Here is a 22,790-nt window from a genome sequence, read left to right as displayed (position 1 = left end):
CTATTAGCCACAGTCTGTGTGTATATATAAAATTTTTTGCCACTGTGTGACACTATGTTCTTATGTGACACAGAGTGTTGGACTGGATGGGCCATTGGCCTGATCCAACATGACTTCTCTTCTGTTCTTATGTGACACAGAGTGTTGGACTGGATGGGCCATTGGCCTGATCCAACATGGCTTCTCTTCTGTTCTTATGTTCACTCTTTTTCTACATATCTTCTAAATTTTTTCCATTCCGTCTTAAAAACTTCTAGATCATAGTCTCTTAAAGTTCTTGTTAATTTGTCCATTTCACTCCATGTCATAATTTTTGTAATCCAGTCCCATTTCTCTGGTATTTTTTCTTGCTTCCACAACTGCGCATACAATGTCCTAGCTGCTAAAAGCAAGTACCAAATTATAGTTCTATCTTCTTTTAGTTATCTTTGATGTGACCCACCTGAGCCTAGGGTTGCCAATCCCCAGGTGGGGGCAAGGGATCCCCCGGTTTGAAGGCCCTCCCCCCACTTCAGGGTCATCAGAAAGTGGGGGGAGGAAAGGGAAATGTCTTCTGGCCACTCAATGATTCCCTATGGAGACTTATGCTCATAGAAAATAATGGAGAATTGATCTGCGGGTATCTGGGGCTTTGTGGGGGCTGTTTTATGAGATAGAGGCATAATTTTAGCACAGCATCCTGTGCCTCTCCCCAAAATACCCTCGAGGTTTCAAAAAGGGTGGACCAGGGGGTTCATAAGAACATAAGAGAAGCCATGTTGGATCATGCCAATGGCCCATCCAGTACAACACTCTGTGTCACAGAAGAACATAAGAGAAGCCCTGTTGGATCAGGCCAATGGCCCCTCCAGTCCAACACTCTGTGTCACATAAGAACATAAGAGAAGCCATGTTGGATCAGGCCAATGGCCCATCCAGTCCAACACTCTGTGTCACATAAGAACATAAGAGAAGCCCTGTTGGATCAGGCCAGTGGCCCATCCAGTCCAACACTCTGTGTCATATAAGAACATCAGAGAAGCCATGTTGGATCAGGCCAGTGGCCCATCCAGTCCAACACTCTGTGTCACATAAGAACATAAGAGAAGCCCTGTTGGATCAGGCCAATGGCCCCTCCAGTCCAACACTCTGTGTCACATAAGAACACAAGAGAAGCCATGTTGGATCAGGCCAGTGGCCCATCCAGTCCAACACTCTGTGTCACATAAGAACAGAAGAGAAGCCATGTTGGATCAGGCCAGTGGCCCCTCCAGTCCAACACTCTGTGTCACATAAGAACAGAAGAGAAGCCATGTTGGATCAGGCCAGTGGCCCCTCCAGTCCAACACTCTGTGTCACATAAGAACACAAGAGAAGCCATGTTGGATCAGGCCAATGGCCCCTCCAGTCCAACACTCTGTGTCACATAAGAACAGAAGAGAAGCCATGTTGGATCAGGCCAGTGGCCCATCCAGTCCAACACTCTGTGTCACATAAGAACATAAGAGAAGCCCTGTTGGATCAGGCCAGTGGCCCATCCAGTCCAACACTCTGTGTCACATAAGAACATAAGCGAAGCCATGTTGGATCAGGCCAGTAGCCCATCCAGTCAAACACTCCTTCATTATTTCCATTGGAGGGAAGGCATTTAAAAGGTGTACAGTCCCTATAAGTGTGATGGCCAGAACTCCCTTTGGAGTTCAATTATGCTTGTCACACCCTTGCTCCTGGCTCCACCCTCAATGTCCCCTGGCTCCAGCCCCAAAGTCTCCTGGCTCCACCCCCAAAGTCCCCAGATATTTCTTGAATTGGACTTGGCAACCCTACCTAAGCCCCTTGGGGAAGGACAGGACAGAAATGTAACATAGCGAACAGGGAATCGCAGCCCCTCTGGTGGTTACCTTTCCTCAGGGGCTGCCCCACGGAGATGAGCAACTCAGCTCCCACCATGTGATTGATGGCTTGGCCCTCCCGGGAGCGTCCGGCTCCCAGACCGTGGAGCACCTGAGCGATAGGCAGGGCTAGAATCTGCCGGATGGTTCCTGGGGAAAGAAGGAAGGAATAAGAGTTAAGAAAATGTCAACAGGGGGAGCTAGAAGCAGAGTTTGCTCCAGCTTTTGGCAGGGCCTCAGCCAAGTGGCCCCTGCTCAGCACGTCCCCAGGGCTAGGGCTTCCACTACCAACCACCAGGTGGGGCTGGAGATCTCTCCAAATTGCAACTGCCCTCCAAGAATCCTGGAGGGTTTTGCCATAAGAACATAAGAGAAGCCCTGTTGGATCAGGCCAATGGCCCATCCAGTCCAACACTCTGTGTCACATAAGAACATAAGAGAAGCCATGTTGGATCAGGCCAATGGCCCCTCCAGTACAACACGGTGATTCCTGGATATAAGCTATATCGGAAGGATAGGGAGGGAAGGGTTGGAGGTGGGGTGGCTCTGTATGTCAGAGAGGATATACGGTCCAGTAAGACTGAGATCAGAGAATTAGATTCACTTTTAGAAATGCTTTGGGTTGAAATAGAGGGCCCAAAAGGAAATTTAACTATAGGAGTTTGTTATCGCCCACCAAATCAAAAGAGAGAGGACGATTATAATATGATGGAAGGCTTAAAGATAGCAGCTAAACGTAAAAACTGTGTCGTAATAGGTGATTTTAACTACCCGCAGATTGATTGGGTCAATATGTGTTCTGGTCGAGAGAAAGAGATTGAGTTTCTTGATGCTCTCAATGACTGTGCTATGGAGCAGATGGTCTCAGAACCTACCAGGGGTGGGGCGATCCTGGATTTGGTCCTAAGTAATGCCCAAGACTTGGTGAGAGATGTAAAAGTGATTGCGCCACTTGGGAGCAGTGACCATAATGTTATTGATTTCACCGTTTGTATAAATAGGGAGTTGTCCAAAAAGACCGCCACAACCACGTTTAACTTTAAAAGGGGTAAATACACTGAGATGAGGAGGCATGTGAGGAGGAAACTGAAAGGAAAGGTACATACGGTCAAAACCCTTGGGGAAGCTTGGATGCTATTTAAAACTACAATCCTAGAAGCTCAGATAAAATACATACCACAAGTTAGGAAAGGCACAAACAGGCATAAGAAAAGGCCTGCGTGGTTAACAAACAAAGTAATGGAAGCTGTAAAAGGTAAGAAGGACTCCTTTAAGCAGTGGAAAACCAGTCCAAGTGAGATTAGTAAAAGGGAACACAGGCTGTGGCAAATCAAATGCAAGACTGTGATCAGGCAGGCAAAAAGGGACTATGAGGAGCATATTGCAAAAAACATAAAGACCAACAATAAAACTTTCTTCAAATATATTAGAAGTAGGAAACCAGCCAGGGAGGCAGTGGGGCCCTTGGATGACCATGGGGTAAAAGGATTACTGAAGGAGGATAGGGAAATGGCTGAGAAGCTAAATGAATTTTTTGCCTCCGTCTTCACTGTGGAAGATGAGAACTTTTTGCCCGCCCCAGAACCACTAATTTTGGAAGGGGTATTGAAAGACCTGAGTCAGATTGAGGTGACAAAAGAGGAGGTCCTACAACTGATAGACAAATTAAAAACTAATAAGTCACCGGGTCCGGATGGCATACATCCGAGAGTTCTGAAAGAACTCAAAGTTGAACTTGTGGATCTTCTAACAAAAATCTGTAATCTTTCATTGAAATCTGCCTCCATTCCTGAGGACTGGAAGGTAGCAAATGTCACCCCCATCTTTAAAAAAGGTTCCAGAGGAGACCCGGGAAATTACAGGCCAGTCAGTCTGATTTCAATACCGGGAAAATTGGTAGAAACCATTATCAAGGACAGAATGAGTAGGCACATTGATGAACACGGGTTATTGAGGAAGACTCAGCATGGGTTTTGCAAGGGAAGATCTTGCCTCACTAACCTGTTACATTTCTTTGAGGGGGTGAACAAACATGTGGACAAAGGAGACCCGATAGATGTTGTTTACCTTGACTTCCAGAAAGCTTTTGATAAAGTTCCTCATCAAAGGCTCCTTAGAAAGCTTGAGAGTCATGGAGTAAAAGGACAGGTCCTCTTGTGGATCAAAAACTGGCTGAGTAATAGGAAGCAGAGAGTGAGTATAAATGGGCAGTCTTCGCAGTGGAGGATGGTAAGCAGTGGGGTGCCTCAGGGCTCGGTACTGGGTCCCATGCTCTTTAACTTGTTCATAAATGATTTAGAGTTGGGGGTGAGCAGTGAAGTGGCCAAGTTTGCGGATGACACTAAATTGTTCAGGGTGGTGAGAACCAGAGAGGATTGTGAGGAACTCCAAAGGGATCTGTTGAGGCTGGGTGAGTGGGCGTCAACGTGGCAGATGCGGTTCAATGTGGCCAAGTGCAAAGTAATGCACATTGGGGGCAAGAATCCCAGCTACAAATACAAGTTGATGGGGTGTGAACTGGCAGAGACTGACCAAGAGAGAGATCTTGGGGTCGTGGTAGATAACTCACTGAAAATGTCAAGACAGTGTGCGTTTGCAATAAAAAAGGCCAACGCCATGCTGGGAATTATTAGGAAGGGAATTGAAAACAAATCAGCCAGTATCATAATGCCCCTGTATAAATCGATGCTGCGGTCTCATTTGGAGTACTGTGTGCAGTTCTGGTCGCCGCACTTCAAAAAGGATATTATAGCATTGGAGAAAATCCAGAGAAGGGCAACTAGAATGATTAAAGGGCTGGAGCACATTCCCTATGAAGAAAGGTTGAAACGCTTGGGACTCTTTAGCTTGGAGAAACGTCGACTGCGGGGTGACATGATAGAGGTTTACAAGATAATGCATGGGATGGAGAAAGTAGAGAAAGAAGTACTTTTCTCCCTTTCTCACAATACAAGAACTCGTGGGCATTCGATGAAATTGCTGAGCAGCCAGGTTAAAACGGATAAAAGGAAGTACTTCTTCACCCAAAGGGTGATTAACATGTGGAATTCACTGCCACAGGAGGTGGTGGCGGCCACAAGCATAGCCACCTTCAAGAAGGGTTTAGATAAACATATGGAGCACAGGTCCATCAGTGGCTATTAGCCACAGTGTATGTGTGTATATAAAATTTTTTGCCACTGTGTGACACAGAGTGTTGGACTTGATGGGCCGTTGGCCTGATCCAACAAGGCTTCTCTTATGTTCTTATGTTCTAACACTCTGTGTCACATAAGAACAGAAGAGAAGCCCTGTTGGACCAGGCCAATGGCCCCTCCAGTCCAACACTCTGTCATAAGAACATAAGAGAAGCCCTGTTGGACCAGGCCAATGGCCCCTCCAGTCCAACACTCTGTGTCATAAGAACATGAGAGAAGCCATGTTAGATCAGGCCAGTGGCCCATCCAGTCCAACACTCTGTGTCACATAAGAACAGAAGAGAAGCCATGTTGGATCAGGCCAATGGCCCCTCCAGTCGAACACTCTGTGTCACATAAAAACACAAGAGAAGCCATGTTAGATCAGGCCAATGGCCCATCCAGTTCAACACTCTGTGTCACATAAGAACAGAAGAGAAGCTATGTTGGATCAGGCCAATGGCCCCTCCAGTCGAACACTCTGTGTCACATAAGAACATAAGAGAAGCCATGTTGGATCGGGGCAGTGGCCCATCTAGTCCAACACTCTGTGTCACTGGGTATGGACCAGGGGTCACTGGGTGTGTGGGGGGGGGGCAGAGGAGTTATTTCCTGCACTGTGCAGGGGGTTGGACTAAATCAGCACACGCCAACCTTTTTGGCATCAGGGACCAGTTTTGTGGAAGACAATTTTTCTGTTTTCTGTGGCCCCAGAAGGTACGACCAGAACCAATGGGTTGAAATTAAATATAAAAGAGTTTTTGGCTCAACATTAGAAAGAACGTCCTGACCGTTAGAGTGGTTCCTCAGTGCAACAGGCTTCCTCCTTGGGAGCTGGTGGGCTCTCCTTCCTTGGAGGGTTTTAAACAGAGGCTAGAGGGCCATCTGACAGCAATGAGGATCCTGTGAATTTAGGGGGAGGGGTTTGTGAGTTTAGAGCGCTTCCTCAGTGGAACAGGATTCCTCCTCGCAAGGTGGTGGGCTCTCCTTCCTTGTAGGATTTTCAACAGAGGCTAGATGGCCATCTGACAGCAATGAAGATCCTGTGAATTTAGGGGGAGGGGTTTGTGAGTTTAGAGTGGTTCCTCAGTGGAACAGGCTTCCTCCTGGGGAGGTGGTGGGCTCTCCTTCCTTGGAGGTTTTTCAACAGAGGCTAGAGGGCCCTCTGAGAGCAATGGAGATCCTGTGAATTTAGGGGGAGGGGTTTGTGAGTTTAGAGTGGTTCCTCAGTGTAACAGGCTTCCTCCTGGGGGGGTGGTGGGCTCTCCTTCCTTGGAGGTTTTTAAACAGAGGCTGGATGGCCGTCTGAGAGCAATGAAGATCCTGTGAATTTAGGGGGAGGGGTTTGTGAGTTTAGAGTGGTTCCTCAGAGGAACAGGCTTCCTCCTGGGGAGGTGGTGGGCTCTCCTTCCTTGGAGGTTTTTAAACAGGGGCTGGATGGCCGTCTGACAGCAATGAGGATCCTGTGAATTTAGGGGGAGGGGTTTGTGAGTTTAGAGCCGTTCCTCAGTGGAGCAGGCTTCCTCCTGGGGAGGTGGTGGGCTCTCCTTCCTTGGAGGTTTTTCAACAGAGGCTGGATGGCCATCTGACAGCAATGAGGATCCTGTGAATTTGGGGGGAGGGGTTTGTGAGTTTAGAGGGGTTCCTCAGTGGAACAGGCTTCCTCCTAGGGAGGTGGTGGGCTCTCCTTCCTTGGAGGTTTTTCAACAGAGGCTGGATGGCCATCTGACAGCAATGAAGTTCCTGTGAATTTGGGGGGAGGGGTTTGTGAGTTTAGAGGGGTTCCTCAGTGGAACAGGCTTCCTCGGGTGGTGGTGGGCTCTCCTTCCTTGGAGGTTTTTCAACAGAGGCTAGATGGCCATCTGACAGCAATGAGGATCCTGTGAATTTGGGGGGAGGGGTTTGTGAGTTTAGAGGGGTTCCTCAGTGGAACAGGCTTCCTCGGGAGGTGGTGGGCTCTCCTTCCTTGGAGGTTTTTCAACAGAGGCTAGATGGCTATCTGACAGCAATGAGGATCCTGTGAATTTAAGGGGAGGTGTTTGTGAGTTTAGAGCGGTTCCTCAGAGGAATAGGCTTTCTCCTGGGGAGGTGGTGGGCTCTCCTTCCTTGGAGGTTTTTCAACAGAGGCTAGGTGGCCATCTGAGATTAATGAGGATCCTGTGAATTTAGGGGGAGGCGTCTGTGAGTTTCCTGCCTTGGGCAAAGGGTTGGACTCGATGACCCTGGAGGTCCCTTCCAGCTCTATGATTCTAGGGTTCTTATCAGTGCCGCTTCCACAGTCTGCCTCCCCTGCAATCCTCCTTACCCTCCTTCGGAGCCAGTAGTTCCTCCTGGGTCCCGGCCCAGCCCAGCACCTGGAAGCGTTCGTCCTCCGAGCCCGTGCACAGGGCCTGGGCCACGGTGGCCTCCACTCCTTGGGCCTGCAGCATGGCCTGGAAGGTGCGCAGCGCTGAGCCATCGTCCAGGGCCTGGGCAATGCGGGCAGCCCCCTCGGGCACTGAGGCCACTCTGCTGCACTGCCACAGCAAGGTGCCCCCTGAAAGGAAGGAGGGGGGAAGAATGAGCGGTTGGGGGGGGTGCAATGTTCCCTGTAAGCTGCAGAGTCTTATGAGCAAAAATTCCAGTCCTGGCATTACAGCTGTGAGCTATTTAGGGTTGCCAAGTCCAGTTCAAGAAATATCTGGGGCTTGGGGGGGTGGAGTCAGGGGTCATTGGGGGTGGAGCCAGGAGACATTAAATGAGCTAGCACCCAACCTCCACAAATGCAATGGGTTTCAAAATAAGCCATGCCTCTGAGAGAACTGTCATACCATACATCATCCTAGTTGGGAGAAGGGAGTCAACAAAGGAGTAATTCTAAGGGAAGTAACAGTTCAGCTTTAGAAAGAAGGAAGTCTCAAATCAGGAAGGATAAGGAAGGGAAAATGACTAGTGGTAGCCTACTCAACAGTAAGGACCAAAGACCTGCTTGGAAGTAAATTGACAGATCCAATAAGTGGGTGGGGAGGGGGTGGGGTGGAGCAGGAGGCATTGGGGGTGGAGTCAGGAGACATTGGGGTGGAGCCAGGAGACATTGGGGGTGGAGCCAGCAGACACTGGGTGTGGAGCCAAGATCAAGGCTGTGACAAGCATAATTGAACTCCAAAGGGAGTTCTGGGCATCACATTGAAAGGGACGGCACACCTTTTCAATTCCTTCCTTCCATAGGAAATAATGAAGGATAGGGGCACCTTCTTTGGGGGCTCATAGATTTGGACCCCCTGGTCTAATCTTTTTGAAACTTGGGGGATACTTTGGGGAGAGGCACTAGATATTATACTGAAAATTTGGTGCCTCTATCTCAAAAACAGCCCCCACCCCAGAGTCCCAGATACCTGCGGATCAATTCTCCATGATTTTCTATGGGAATAAATCTCCATAGGGAATAATAGAATTCCCAGCAGACATTTCCCTCCCCTCCCCCCGCTTTCTGACGACCCTGAAGTGGGGGGAGGGTCTCCAAACCGGGGGATCCCCCGCCCCACCTGGGGATTGGCAACCCTAGATGGAATGAGGGGGAGGGGAGGCTGGTAACAAGTGACGTCCGCTGCCTCAGCTGAAAACCTGGCGAAAGAACTCTGCATTACAGGCCCTGCGGAATTGCAGCAGAATAAGTCTCCATAGGGAATCATGAGTTCCTAGCAGACATTTCCCTCCCCTCCCCCCGCTTTCTGATGACCCTGAAGCGGGGAGGCCTCAGGGCTCCAACGGGGGATCCCCTGCCCCCACCTGGGGATTGGCAAGTCTACCACATATAGCTGGTGGGGTTCGGAATGCCAAGTGGTACAAAGTTAAAAACTAATAGCAGAATAGTAAAATTAACAAATTTGGAAAACCTTTGATCCGGGTTGCATTATCGTGGGAAACCATAAAACAGTAACATGTCAGAATGTGAGAAGGCCTGTTAATTATTCTATTGCTAATAAACCTGGGTCAAAAAGAAGGCATTCCTTTCCCAGAAGATTTTCCTGTCCAACTAATTTAATTTAGAAAGGTTAAAACGCTTGGGGCTCTTTAGCTTGGAGAAACATCGACTGTGGGGTGACATGATAGGGTTTACAAGATTATGCATGGGAAGGAGAAAGTAGAGAAGAAGTCCTTTTCTCCCTTTCTCACAATACAAGAACTCATAGGCATTTGATGAAATTGCGGAGCAATCGGGTTAAAACGGATAAAGGAAGTCCTTCTTCACCCAAAGGGTGATTAACATGTGGAATTCACTGCCACAGGAGGTGGTGGCGGCCACAAGCATAGCCAGCTTCAAGAGGGGGTTAGATAAAAATATGGAGCAGAGGTCCATCAGTGGCTATTAACCACAATGTGTATATATGTGTGTGTGTATATATATATAAATTTTTTGGCCACTGTGTGACACAGAGTGTTGGACTGGATGGGCCATTGCCTGATCCAACATGGCTTCTCTTATGTTCTTATGTGACACAGAGTGTTGGACTGGATGGGCCACTGGCCTGATCCAACATGGCTTCTCTTATGTTCTTATGTATCTTTTAAAATGTAACATAAATATATACATCATTCTAGTTTGCCATTAGGAAAAAATACATTAAAATATAGTGAAGATGGGTTTGGTATATGTAATGAGATAAACAGCCGATATCCCTTGTTTGAGTATGTCAACACAAAAGCATTATTCTGATACACTATCGGCTTACTGTACCAGATTCCTCGTCTGAAGAAGTGTGCTTAGAGCGCACAGAAGCTGACATTCTGAATAAAACTAAGTTGGTCTTCAAGGTGCAATTGACTCCCATTTTGTTTTCATTGTTGACTGTTTTTATGACGTAACCAGCCCTGAGCCTGTTCTACGGGAAGGGCGGGGCTAAAGACCGAATAAAATAAAATAAATTAAAATAAAATAACATGAATATTTTTAAGTAAGGGGATCTGCAGCATCCAATAATGAGAATTCCTTATATGGGCCCCTTAATTCACACACATCTTACTGCAGTTTTTCAGAGGAGTAAGCCTTTAACCTTTATTTTGGATTCTGCACCCGCCTTATGAGCTATTCTTTTTCCTCCACTGTATTGATTGTGAAGCTGCCATTTTTTTAAAAAAAACAGACTTTTAAAAAATTGGGGTGGAATATCACTTGTGACATGGCATCCAAGGGTTTAAAATATATATCAGGGGTAGCCAACGGTAGCTCTCCAGATTTTTTTTGCCTACAACTCCCATCAGCCCCAGCCAGCATGGCCAATGGCTGGGGCTGATGGGAGTTGTAGGCAAAAAAACATCTGGAGAGCTACCGTTGGCCACCTCTGATATATATATATATTGAATTACCCCAGGGGTGGCTGCACTTGCTTAATGAAAGAGCCACATAGAATAAAAGTCAGATGTTTGAGAACCACAAGAAAGGAAGGAAGGAAGAGGGAGAGAAGGAACGCAAATAGATTGGGAGGGAGGGAGAGATGGAAAGAAAGCAACTTTAACTTTAAATGCATTCTCCAACTCCCAGTTGGCTGAGCTTGGAGAAGAAGAAGAAGATATTGGATTTATATCCCGCCCTCCACTCTGAAGAGTCTCAGAGCGGCTCACGATCTCCTTTACCTTCCTCCCCCACAACAGACACCCTGTGAGGTGGGTGGGGCTGGAGAGGGCTCTCACAGCAGCTGCCCTTTCAAGGACAACCTCTGCCACGAGCTATGGCTGACCCAAGGCCATGCCAGTAGGTGCAAGTGTGTGCAGATTAGTACTGTGTGCCGTTCTGGTCGCCACACCTCAAAAAGGATATTATAGCATTGGAGAAAGTCCAGAAAAGGGCAACTAGAATGATTAAAGGGCTGGAACACTTTCCCTATGAAGAAAGGTTGAAACGCTTGGGACTCTTTAGCTTGGAGAAACGTCGACTGCGGGGTGACATGATAGAGGTTTACAAGATAATGCATGGGATGGAGAAAGTAGAGAAAGAAGTACTTTTCTCCCTTTCTCACAATGCAAGAACTCGTGGGCATTCGATGAAATTGCTGAGCAGACAGGTTAAAACAGATAAAAGGAAGTACTTCTTCACCCAAAGGGTGATTAACATGTGGAATTCACTGCCACAGGAGGTGGCGGTGGCCACAAGCATAGCCACCTTCAAGAGGGGTTTAGATAAACATATGGAGCAGAGGTCCATCAGTGGCTATTTAAAGACACAAATGTCTTTAAATAGCCACTGATGGACCTCTGATTTAAAGACACAAATGTCTTCTCCAAGCCAGCCAATTAGATGTTGGGTGCTTTGAGAGCCACGCAATATGTGTGAAAGCAACTTTAACTTTAAATGCACACAGTTTGAGCCACCGTTTGGCCACCCCTGAATTACCCTATCACTGCTGCACAATTGTGTCCAGTAAGCACTTTCCATTTAAATCCTCATGGTGCAGGTTTTGTACGTGAATTTTAGCTTTAGTTTGTTGAATTAAAGGGGTTAATAATAGCCCCTGATGGACCTCTGCTCCAGATGTTTATCCAATCCCCTCTTGAAGCTGTCTATGCCTGATGTAGCCAATCATCGGAGCTTACAGTAGACCCTTTACCTAGAGCCCTGGAAGCTCTTGGAGGATTGGCTGCATCAGGGAGATGTGGCCTAATATGCAAAGGAGTTCCTGCTACAAAAAAAGCCCTGTGGAGAAGTTCAGTGTTTTCAGTGTTACAAAGTTTGACTCGATATCCCAGTATGATGGTCATCCTACTGAAAATGCATGAGACTGTTTCCGCCATAAGAGAGAGAAGCCATCTTGGATCAGGCCAATGGCCCATCCAGCCCAACATTCTGTGTCACACAGTGGCCAAAAAAACCCAGGTGCCATCAGGAGGTCCATCAGTGGGGCCAGGACACCAGAAGCCCTCCCACTGTGCCCCCCCAAGCACCCAGAATACAGAGCCTCACTGCCCCAGACAGAGCGTCCCAACGATAAGCTGTGGCTAATAGCCACTGATGGACCTCTGCTCCATATACTTATCCAATCCCCTCTTGAAGCTGGCTATGCTTGTAGCCGCCACCACCTCCTGTGGCAGTGAATTCCACATGTTAATCACCCTTTGGGTGAAGAAGGACTTCCTTTTATCTGTTCTAAACCGACTGCTCAGCAATTTCATCGAATGCCCACGAGTTCTTGCATTGTGAGAAAGTGAGAAAAGTACTTCTTTCTCCATCCCATGCATTATCTTGTAAACCTCTATCATGTCACCCCGCAGTCGACGTTTCTCCAAGCTAAAGAGCCCCAAGCGTTTTAACCTTTCTTCACAGGGGAAGTGTTCCAGCCCTTTAATCATTCTAGTTGCCCTTTTCTGGACTTTCTCCAATGCTATAATATCCTTTTTGAGGTGCGGCGACCAGAACTGCACACAGTACTCCAAATGAGACCGCACCATCGATTTATACAGGGGCATTATGATACTGGCTGATTTGTTTTCAATTCCCTTCCTAATAATTCCCAGCATGCCGTTGGCCTTTTTTATTGCCATCGCACACTGTCTTGACATTTTCAGTGTGTTACATTTCAGTGGGTGGGCACCAAGAAAAGGTGTTGGTGTATGCCTCAGTGGACTTGGGCACCAGTTCAGGAACCCCGATCTAAACTACGGTACTTGAGAAAACCCTGGAAGTCAGAATGCTTGTAGGACCATCATACCTTCCAGAGCTTTTTTAGAGCAGGAGCGCACAGGAATGTAGTTCCGACTGGCTTGGTGTCAGGGGGCATGGCCTAATATGCAAATGAGTTCCTGCTGGGCCTTTTCTACCAAAAAAGCCCGGACACCTCCTATCGTCCTTTTGCACCCAACTTCTCTCTCTCAAACATACACAGATGAGCTCATATACTTATAGCTGCACATGGCTCACAATGCCGTTAAGGTGATCACTCATGCGCACCGAGGGTGGTGACCAGCTCACGGAGATCTCTGGGGCCTCCTCCTTCCAGGCACTCCAAGGCTTCCAGCACCTCCAGGGAGTGACCCACTCGACGCCCCACTGGCTCGTCCATCCTTGTGAGAACGGCTACGGAGCTGATCCCCAGCTCTGTTCCTACTGACACCTGGGAGAGAGAGAGAGTGAAATAAGAACATAAGAGAAGCCATGTTGGATCAGGCCAATGGCCATCCAGTCCAACACTTTGTGTCACACAGTGGCCAAAAGACCCAGGTGCCATCAGGAGGTCCACCCGTGGGGCCAGGACACTAGAACCCCTCCCACTATGCCCCTCTCAGCACCAAGAATACAGAGCATCACTGCCCCAAACATGAGAACATAAGAGAAGCCATGTTGGATCAGGCCAATGGCCCATCCACTCCAACACTCTGTGTCACACAGTGGCCAAAAGACCCAGGTAGCAACAGGAGGTCCATCAGTGGGGCCAGGAAACTAAAAGTCGTCCCACTGTGCCCCCTCCAAGCACCAAGAATACAGAGAGTTACTGCCCCAGACATGAGAACATAAGAGAAGCCATGTTGGATCAGGCCAATGGCCCATCCACTCCAACACTCTGTGTCACATAAGAGAAGCCATGGTGGATCAGGCCAGTGGCCCATCCAGTCCAACACAGTGGCCAAAAGGCCCAGGTGCCATGAGGAGGTCATCAGTGGGGCCAGGACACTAGAAGCCCTCCCATTGTGCCCCTCCCAAGCACCAAGCGTACAGAGCATCACTGCCCCAGAAAGAAAGTTCCAACAATACACTGTGGCTAATAGCCACTGAGGGACCTCTGCTCCATATGCTCATCCAATCCCCACTTGAAGCTGTCTATGCTTGTAGCCGCCACCATCTCCTGTGGCAGTGAATTCCACGCGTTCATCACCCTTTGAGTGAAGAAGGACTTCCTTTATCCGTTCTAACCCGACTACTCAGCAATTTCATTGAATGTCCACAAGTTCTCGTATTGTGAGAAATGGAGAAAAGTCAAGGACAATTCTTGTGAGGACAATTCTTGTGAGAGCTATGGCTGATACAAGGCCATTCCAGCAGGGTGCAAGTGGAGAAGTAGGGAATCAAACCCAGTTATCTCAGATAAGAGTCCAGAAACTTAACCACTGGCACCAAACTGGCTCTCAAGAAGAACATATTGGATTTATATCCTGTCATATACTCTGAATCTCAGAGTCTGAGAGCGGTCACAATCTCCTTTGCCTTCCACCCCCACAACAGACACCCTGTGAGGTAGGTGGGGCTCAGAGAGCTCTGACAGAAGCTGCCCTTTCAAGGACAACTCCTGAGAGAGCTCAGGCTGACCCAAGGCCATTCCAGCAGGTGCAAGTGGAGGAGTGGGGAATCAAACCCGGTTCTCCCAGATAAGAGAGCTCTGGCTGACCCAAGGCCATTCCAGCAGCTGCAAGTGGAGAAGTGGGGAATCAAACCCGGTTCTCCCAGATTAGAGAGATATGGCTGACCCAAGGCCATTCCAGCAGCTGCAAGTGGAGGAGTGGGGAATCAAACCCAGTTCTTCCAGATAGGAGAGCTATGGCTGACCCAAGGCCATTCCATCAGCTGCAAGTGGAGGAGTAGGGAATCAAACCCAGTTCTTCCAGATAAGAGACCTCTGGCTGACCCAAGGCCATTCCAGCAGCTGCAAGTGGAGGAGGGGGGAATCAAACCCGGTTCTCCCAGATAAGAGACCTCTGGCTGACCCAAGGCCATTCCAGCAGCTGCAAGTGGAGGAGGGGGGAATCAAACCCGGTTCTCCCAGATAAGAGAGCTCTGGCTGACCCAAGGCCATTCCAGCAGCTGCAAGTGGAGGAGTGGGGAATCAAACCCGGTTCTCCCAGATAAGAGAGCTCTGGCTGACCCAAGGCCATTCCAGCAGCTGCAAGTGGAGGAGTGGGGAATCAAACCTGGTTCTCCCAGATAAGAGAGCTCTGGCTGACCCAAGGCCATTCCAGCAGCTGCAAGTGGAGGAGTGGGGAATCAAACCCGGTTCTCCCAGATAAGAGAGCTCTGGCTGACCCAAGGCCATTCCAGCAGCTGCAAGTGGAGGAGTGGGGAAGCAAACCCAGTTCTCCCAGATAAGAGTCTGCACACTTCACCCCTGCACCAAACTGGCAGGAGGCTGCTGCCCTCCTGCGGGAGACTCACCAGGCTCTGTGCCAGCTGCTGAGCGCTCTCCAGGGTGGGGTAGAGGGCCCCACTACCAAACTTCACATCCAGCACCAGGGCGGAGATGTTCTCTGCAGCCTTTTTGCTCAGGATGGAGCCTGTGAGAAGGAAGACGATGAGTGGGTCAATGCAGCCTTGCGAGGACGGCTTTATGCTTGCCCCTCCCTGGTTTCAAATCCCAAGCCCATCCCAGATGGGGTTGCCAACACCAATTTGAGAAGTTCCTGGAGATTTGAGGGTGAAGCCTTGGGGAGCTGGGACAGGATAGACACACACACACACCGGCCAAGGTATTTAAAGCCAAAGAGTCCACTCTGAAAACCAGTTAATTTCTCCAGGGGAATTGACCTGTAATCTGTTCAGTGTTCTCCAGAACCTGCCTGGAGGATCAACAAGCAAAGGAAACCTGGGCTGATAATATGGCTAAAGAAGAAAAGAAAAGTCCCAGGGTGAGAAAAGACTTCAGCACTTAACAAAACTTCAACATGTTTAACGTTTGCAATTAAGAACAATGTACAAAGTTATAAAGCCTACTTTAAGAAGGAAAATTTACAGATAACAAACTAATACAATATGCAGTGTGACTCAGTGCAGTAACTCAAGGAAAATGCAAGTTGCTCCTAACAAATAGATGTCAAGAAGAAGAAGACGATTGAAGATTTATACCCCGCCCTTCTCTCTGAATCAGAGACTCAGAGCGGCTTACAATCTCCTATCTTCTCCCCCCACAACAGACACCCTGTGAGGTGGGTGGGGCTGAGAGGGCTCTCCCAGAAGCTGCCCTTTCAAGAACAGAGTCTCGGAGCGGCCTACAATCTTCTTTCCCTTCCTCCCCCACAACAGACACCCTGTGAGGTAGGTGGGGCTGAGAGAGCACTCCCAGAAGCTGCCCTTTCAAGGACAGAGTCTCAGAGTGGCCTATAATCTCCTTTCTAGGGTGACCATAATGTCTGAAGGCCAGCCAGGGACACTGGGGGGGGGGGGGGTGACGTCACTTCCGGTGATGTCATGCCACCACCGGAAACAGGAAGTGGCATCACTTCCTGTGACATCATTTCCCCCGCGTCACCTGCCGGAAACAGGAAGTGACTTCACAGCACTTCCTGTGACGTCCCCAAAAATCCCCCAAATATCACCAACGGAAACAATTTTGTTCTCAAATCCTGTATATACTTCATCAGTATATGGGATAAGGCACTTTCTCAACTGTGCTGCATAATGCAGCCTATTTATTTTGTCCTGTTGGCTCTGTTGGCTCTATCTGCGCCACCTTCATCACTTTCGGGGTGTGGATCCCCCAGTGGGGTGGTCTCCCGACTCCCTCCGCCGGCTGTTTCTGATAGCCCTGCGCCCCCTCTTTCATTTGATATGTGTCCCGTGCGGGTGCCACCCTCCCGCCGGGAGATGCTGCAAAATGAGCCCCCTTGAGGCTTATGGCGGCAGGGCTCGGGGGAAGCGAGCTAGACTGCTGTTCTTTTGAGGGGTTATAGAGTGTTTCGAGCCCGTCCCTGTGGCATCGGTCCCATCGTTGTGGGACACAGGGGGCCGGCGCAGCGGCACGCCGAAGCAGCCTGTCACTAATAACACCGGTCAAGATGCAGGACAGGAACCTGGAAGTGACCGACAGGCTGCTTCAGCGTGCCGCTGCGCCGGCCCCCTGGGCCCCACAATGATGGGACCGATGCCACAGGGACGGGCTCGAAACACTCTATAACCCCTCAAAAGAACAGCAGTCTAGCTCGCTTCCCCCGAGCCCTGCCGCCATAAGCCTCAAGGGGGCTCATTTTGCGGCATCTCCCGGCGGGAGGGTGGCACCCGCACGGGACACATATCAAATGAAAGAGGGGGCGCAGGGCTATCAGAAACAGCCGGCGGAGGGAGTCGGGAGACCACTCCACTGGGGGATCCACACCCCGAAAGTGATGAAGGTGGCGCAGATAGAGCCAACAGAGCCAACAGGACAAAATAAATAGGCTGCATTATGCAGCACAGTTGAGAAAGTGCCTTATCCCATATACTGATGAAGTAAATACAGGATCTGAGAACAAAATTGCACTAGAAGACACAAACACAAAGCTCCCTTACACTGAATCAGTGCTTGGGTCCACCAAAGTCAGTATTGTCACATAAGAGAAGCCCTGTTGGATCAGGCCAGTGGCCCATCCAGTCCAACACTCTGCGTCACATAAGAACATAAGAGAAGCCCTGTTGGATCAGGCCAGTGGCCCATCCAGTCCAACACTCTGTGTCACATAAGAACATAAGAGAAGCCCTGTTGGATCAGGCCAGTGGCCCATCCAGTCCAACACTCTGTGTCACATAAGAACATGAGAGAAGCCCTGTTGGATCAGGCCAGTGGCCCATCCAGTCCAACACTCTGCGTCACATAACAACATAAGAGAAGCCCTGTTGGATCAGGCCAGTGGCCCATCCAGTCCAACACTCTGCGTCACATAACAACATAAGAGAAGCCCTGTTGGATCAGGCCAGTGGCCCATCCAGTCCAACACTCTGCGTCACATAACAACATAAGAGAAGCCCTGTTGGATCAGGCCAGTGGCCCATCCAGTCCAACACTCTGCGTCACATAACAACATAAGAGAAGCCCTGTTGGATCAGGCCAGTGGCCCATCCAGTCCAACACTCTGCGTCACATAACAACATAAGAGAAGCCCTGTTGGATCAGGCCAGTGGCCCATCCAGTCCAACACTCTGCGTCACATAACAACATAAGAGAAGCCCTGTTGGATCAGGCCAGTGGCCCATCCAGTCCAACACTCTGCGTCACATAACAACATAAGAGAAGCCCTGTTGGATCAGGCCAGTGGCCCATCCAGTCCAACACTCTGCGTCACATAACAACATAAGAGAAGCCCTGTTGGATCAGGCCAGTGGCCCATCCAGTCCAACACTCTGCGTCACATAACAACATAAGAGAAGCCCTGTCACATAAGAACATAAGGAGGGAGGGAGGGAAGGAAGGAAGGAAGGGAGAAAGGGAGGGAGGGAAGAAGGGAAGAAAGGAAGAAGGGAGGGAGGGAAGGAAGGAAGGGAGGGAAGGGAGGGAGGAAGGAAGGGAGGGAAGGAAGGAAGGAGGGAAGGAGGGAAGGAAGGAAGGAAGGAAGGAAGGAAGGGGAGGGAGGGAGGGAAGGAAGGAAGGAAGGGGGGAGGGAGGGAGGGAAGGAAGGAAGGAAGGAAGGGAGGAGGGAGGGAGGGAAGGAAGGAAGGAAGGGGGGAGGGAGGGAAGGAAGGAAGGAAGGGGGAGGGAGGGAGGGAAGGAAGGAAGGAAGGAAGGGAGGAGGGAGGGAGGGAAGGAAGGGAAGGGAGTGAGGGAAGGAAGGAAGGAAGGAAGGAAGGAAGGAAGGAAGGAAGGAAGAAAGGAAGGGAGGGAGGGAGGAGGGAGGGAAGAAAGGAAGGCCGCCCCCCGCCCCCCCCCCCCGCTTTCGGCCCCCTTACCTTATTTCAGGGCGGCGGAGTCCAGCGGCGGCGGCGGCGGGGAGTCCTCCGGCGGCGGCCTCGCGGCGAGGTTGGGAGGGAGCTGCCGGCGCTGGCCTCTGGAGGCCTCCAGGGACCAGCGCCGGGTGCCCCGCGGCTTCCCCGCGGCCTCCGCTGGTCCCTGGAGGCCCTCCAGAGACTCTGGAGGGCCTCCAGGGACCAGCGGAGGCCGCGGGGAAGCCTTCGCTGGCTGGCGCTGGTCCCGGAAGGCCTTCCAGAGCCTCTGGAAGGCCTTCCGGGACCAGCGCCGGGTGCCCCGCGGCTCCCCCGCGGCCTCCGCTGGTCCCTGGAGGCCCTCCAGAGACTCTGGAGGGCCTCCAGGGACCAGCGGAGGCCGCGGGGAAGCCTTCGCTGGCCGGCGCTGGTCCCGGAAGGCCTTCCAGAGCCTCTGGAAGGCCTTCCGGGACCAGCGCCGGGTGCCCCGCGGCCTCCCCGCGGCCTCCGCTGGTCCCTGGAGGCCCTCCAGAGACTCTGGAGGGCCTCCAGGGACCAGCGGAGGCCGCGGGGAAGCCTTCGCTGGCCAGCGCTGGTCCCGGAAGGCCTTCCAGAGCCTCTGGAAGGCCTTCCGGGACCAGCGCCGGGTGCCCCGCGGCCTCCCCGCGGCCTCCGCTGGTCCCTGGAGGCCCTCCAGAGACTCTGGAGGGCCTCCAGGGACCAGCGGAGGCCGCGGGGAAGCCTTCGCTGGCCGGCGCTGGTCCCCGAAGGCCTTCCAGAGGCTCTGGAAGGCCTTCCGGGACCAGCGCCGGGTGCCCCGCGGCTTCCCCGCGGCCTCCGCTGGTCCCTGGAGGCCCTCCAGAGACTCTGGAGGGCCTCCAGGGACCAGCGGAGGCCGCGGGGAAGCCTTCGCTGGCCGGCGCTGGTCCCGGAAGGCCTTCCAGAGCCTCTGGAAGGCCTTCCGGGACCAGCGCCGGGTGCCCCGCGGCCTCCGCTGGTCCCTGGAGGCCCTCCAGAGACTCTGGAGGGCCTCCAGGGACCAGCGGAGGCCGCGGGGAAGCCTTCGCTGGCCGGCGCTGGTCCCGGAAGGCCTTCCAGAGCCTCTGGAAGGCCTTCCGGGACCAGCGCCGGGTGCCCCGCGGCCTCCCCGCGGCCTCCGCTGGTCCCTGGAGGCCCTCCAGAGACTCTGGAGGGCCTCCAGGGACCAGCGGAGGCCGCGGGGAAGCCTTCGCTGGCCGGCGCTGGTCCCGGAAGGCCTTCCAGAGCCTCTGGAAGGCCTTCCGGGACCAGCGCCGGGTGCCCCGCGGCCTCTCCGCGGCCTCCGCTGGTCGCTGGAGGCCCTCCAGAATCTCTGGAGGGCTTCCAGCGACCAGCGGAGGCCACGGAGACGCCTCCACCACTGCCGCCGGGCCCCGCGCGCGGGCGGGGAAGGCGGCAAGGGAGGGAGGGAGCGTCCCTGCGCCTGCGCAGGGGCCCTGCGCAGGCGCAGGGACGCTCCCTCCCTCCCTCGCCGCCTTCCCCGCCGGCGCCCGCGGCCCACCGGCTCCGGGGCTGCCTAAACCGGGACCTTTAATGGTCCCGGTATAGGCAGCCCGGGATCCGGGATTGGGTGGCCAGATCCGGGAATGTCCCGGGAGACCGGGACGGTCTGGCCACCCTACTCCTTTCCCTTCCTCCCCCACAACAGACACCCTGTGAGGTGGGCGGGGCTTCCCAATCCACAGGTCCCAGCGGGGGATCCCCCGTTTTGACAGGCTTCTCCCCGCCCCCAGCCAGCGGGGGAAGCCCCGCCCCCACAGTCATTCTGTAGATTTAGAGCTCCTGCTGGTTTAGACACCTGCAAACAGTTTTTAAAATGTGGGCCTTGAAGGCTGAGCAGGAAGCAGGAAACAGGAAGGGCTTCATGGGAAAGGATCGGTAACAGTTTCCTCAGGGAACGGCCTAGGGTAGCCAAGTCCAATTCAAGAAATATCTGGGGACTTTGGGGGTGGAGCCAGGAGACTTTGGGGGTGGAGCCAGGAGACATTGGGGTGGAGCCAGGAACAAGGGTGTGAGAAGCATAACTGAACTCCAAGGGAGTTCTGGCCATCACATTTAAAGGGACAGCACACTTTTTAAAATGTCTTCCTTCCATAGAAAATAATGAAGGATAGGGGCACCTTCTTTGGGGGCTCATAGAATTGGACCCCCTGGTCCAATCGTTTTGAAACTTGGGGGGTACTTTGGGGAGAGGCACTAGATACTATACTGAAAATTTGGTGCCTCTACCTAAAAAAATAGCTCCCCCAGAGCCCCTGAAACCTCCAGATCAATTCCCCATTATACCCTTTGAGAAACGATTTCCATAGGGAATAATGAAGACGTTTCCCTCTCCACACACATACCCCTTCTTGCAAATCTGATGTAGGGGATTGCCCTCTCTACTCACCAGCCAGCTTATTTTAACAACAGACACAGAAAGTTGAAGCCTTTCACCACCTCCGGAGGTGCAAAGGCACATGGTCCTTTGGGGCGGGGCAAAAAGCAGCCTGGGAAAGCTCCGGCTGCTGCAATGGAGCTGGGTGGGAAGGGGAGGGGCAAAGAGAAGCTGCTGCAATCGAGGTGAGAAGGGAAGGGAGGAGGAGAAGCATTGGGGATCGGTGGGAACGGGAGAGGAGAAGCTGCTGGGATCGGGGCTGGGTGGGAAGGGCTGCCATTCCCCCCGCTTTCTGAATTTTTGGCCAGCGGGGGGAGGAGGAGGCTCCAAAGCGGGGGTCACCAGGCAAGGCGGGGGATTTGGGAAGCCTAGAACGGCCCCTCCCTTTGTTTATTTTCGTTTTCAGAGGAAGTAAAGTTCTGCAGGAACCAGACCCAGTAAATATTTGTGTGCGAGAGAGGTTGGGGGCAGGGGATTCCCTGGTTTGGAGGCCCTCCCCCCACTTTAGAAAGTGTGGGGAGGGAGAGAAATGTCTACTGGGCTCTCTATTATTCCCTATGGAGAACGTTTCCCATAGGAAATAATGGGGAATTGATCAGCGGGTATTGGGGCTCTGGGGGGGCTATTTTTTGAGGTAGAGGCACCAAATTTTTAATATAGCATCTAGTGCCTCTCCCCAAAATACCCGCCAAGTTTCAAAACGATTGGACCGGGGGGGTCCAATTCTATGAGCCCCAAAATATGGTGCCCCTATCCTTCATTATTTCCTATGGAAGAAAGGCATTTGAAAAGGTGTGCTGTCCCTTTAAATGTGATGGCCAGAACTCCCTTGGAGTTCAATTATGCTTGTCACACCCTTGTTCCTGGCTCCACCCCCAATGTCTCCTGGCTCCACCCCCAAAGTCTCCTGGCTCCGCCCCCAAAGTCCTCAGATATTTCTTGAATTGGGCTTGGCAACCCTAGAGGTGGGATGAGAGGGCTCTCCCAGCAGCTGCCCTTTCAAGGACAGAGTCTCAGAGCAGCCTACAATCTCCTTTCCCTTCCTCCCCCACAACAAGAACCCTGTGAGGTGGGTGGGGCTGAGAGGGCTCTCCCAGCAGCTGCCCTTTCAAGGACAGAGTCTCAGAGCAGCCTACAATCTCCTTTCCCTTCCTCCCCCACAACAAGAACCCTGTGAGGTGGGTGGGGTTGAGAGGGCTCTCCCAGAAGCTGCCCTTTGAAGGACAGAATCTCAGAGCAGCCTACAATCCCCTTTCCCTTTCTCCCCCACAACAAGAACCCTGTGAGGTGGGTGGGGCTGAGAGAGCTCTCAGGGAAACTGCCCTTTCAAGGATAGCTCTGCGAGAGCTATGGCTAACCCAAGGTCATTCCAGCAGCTGCAAGTGGAGGAGTGGGGGAATCAAACCCGGTTCTCCCACATAAGAGTCCGCACACTTCACCACTACACCAAACTGGCTCTCAGGCTAGACCAACAAATAGATATCAAGTCAACCTAGTTTTGGGCTAGCTTGACATTTATTTCTTATGACCAACGTGCATTCGCATTGAGTTACTGCACCGTGTCATACGGCATATTGTATTACTTTGTTGTTTGTAAATTTTCCTTGTTAACGTGGGCTTCGCAACCTTATATATTGTTCTTAATTACAGATGCTAAATACTTCAAACATTTAAGGACTTAAGTCTTTTGTCACCCTGGAGCTTTTCTTTCATTCTTTAGCCCTGCCTGGAGGATGGCAACCATAAAATAGCCAGTCAGAGTA

At 51.5% G+C, this 22,790-nt stretch overlaps 1 protein-coding gene across 1 annotated transcript in view; it reads right to left on the bottom strand.

Annotated features, from left to right (window-relative positions):
• Window positions 1-22,790, bottom strand: part of LOC132575793 (thymidine phosphorylase-like) — a 46,918-nt gene that overhangs the window by 3,183 nt on the left and 20,945 nt on the right. The window contains exons 5-8 of the mRNA XM_060244482.1: window positions 15,162-15,280; window positions 12,969-13,131; window positions 7,353-7,583; window positions 1,881-2,021 (exon numbers count right to left, since the gene is read on the bottom strand). Of these exons, the coding sequence (XP_060100465.1) occupies window positions 1,881-2,021; window positions 7,353-7,583; window positions 12,969-13,131; window positions 15,162-15,280 (654 nt within the window). The remainder of the gene's footprint in view (window positions 1-1,880; window positions 2,022-7,352; window positions 7,584-12,968; window positions 13,132-15,161; window positions 15,281-22,790) is intronic.

Source organism: Heteronotia binoei, chromosome 8 (genome assembly GCF_032191835.1).
Source record: "Heteronotia binoei isolate CCM8104 ecotype False Entrance Well chromosome 8, APGP_CSIRO_Hbin_v1, whole genome shotgun sequence".
Classification (NCBI taxonomy): Eukaryota; Metazoa; Chordata; class Lepidosauria; order Squamata; family Gekkonidae; genus Heteronotia; species Heteronotia binoei.
This window is presented reverse-complemented; position numbering and strand designations above follow the sequence as displayed.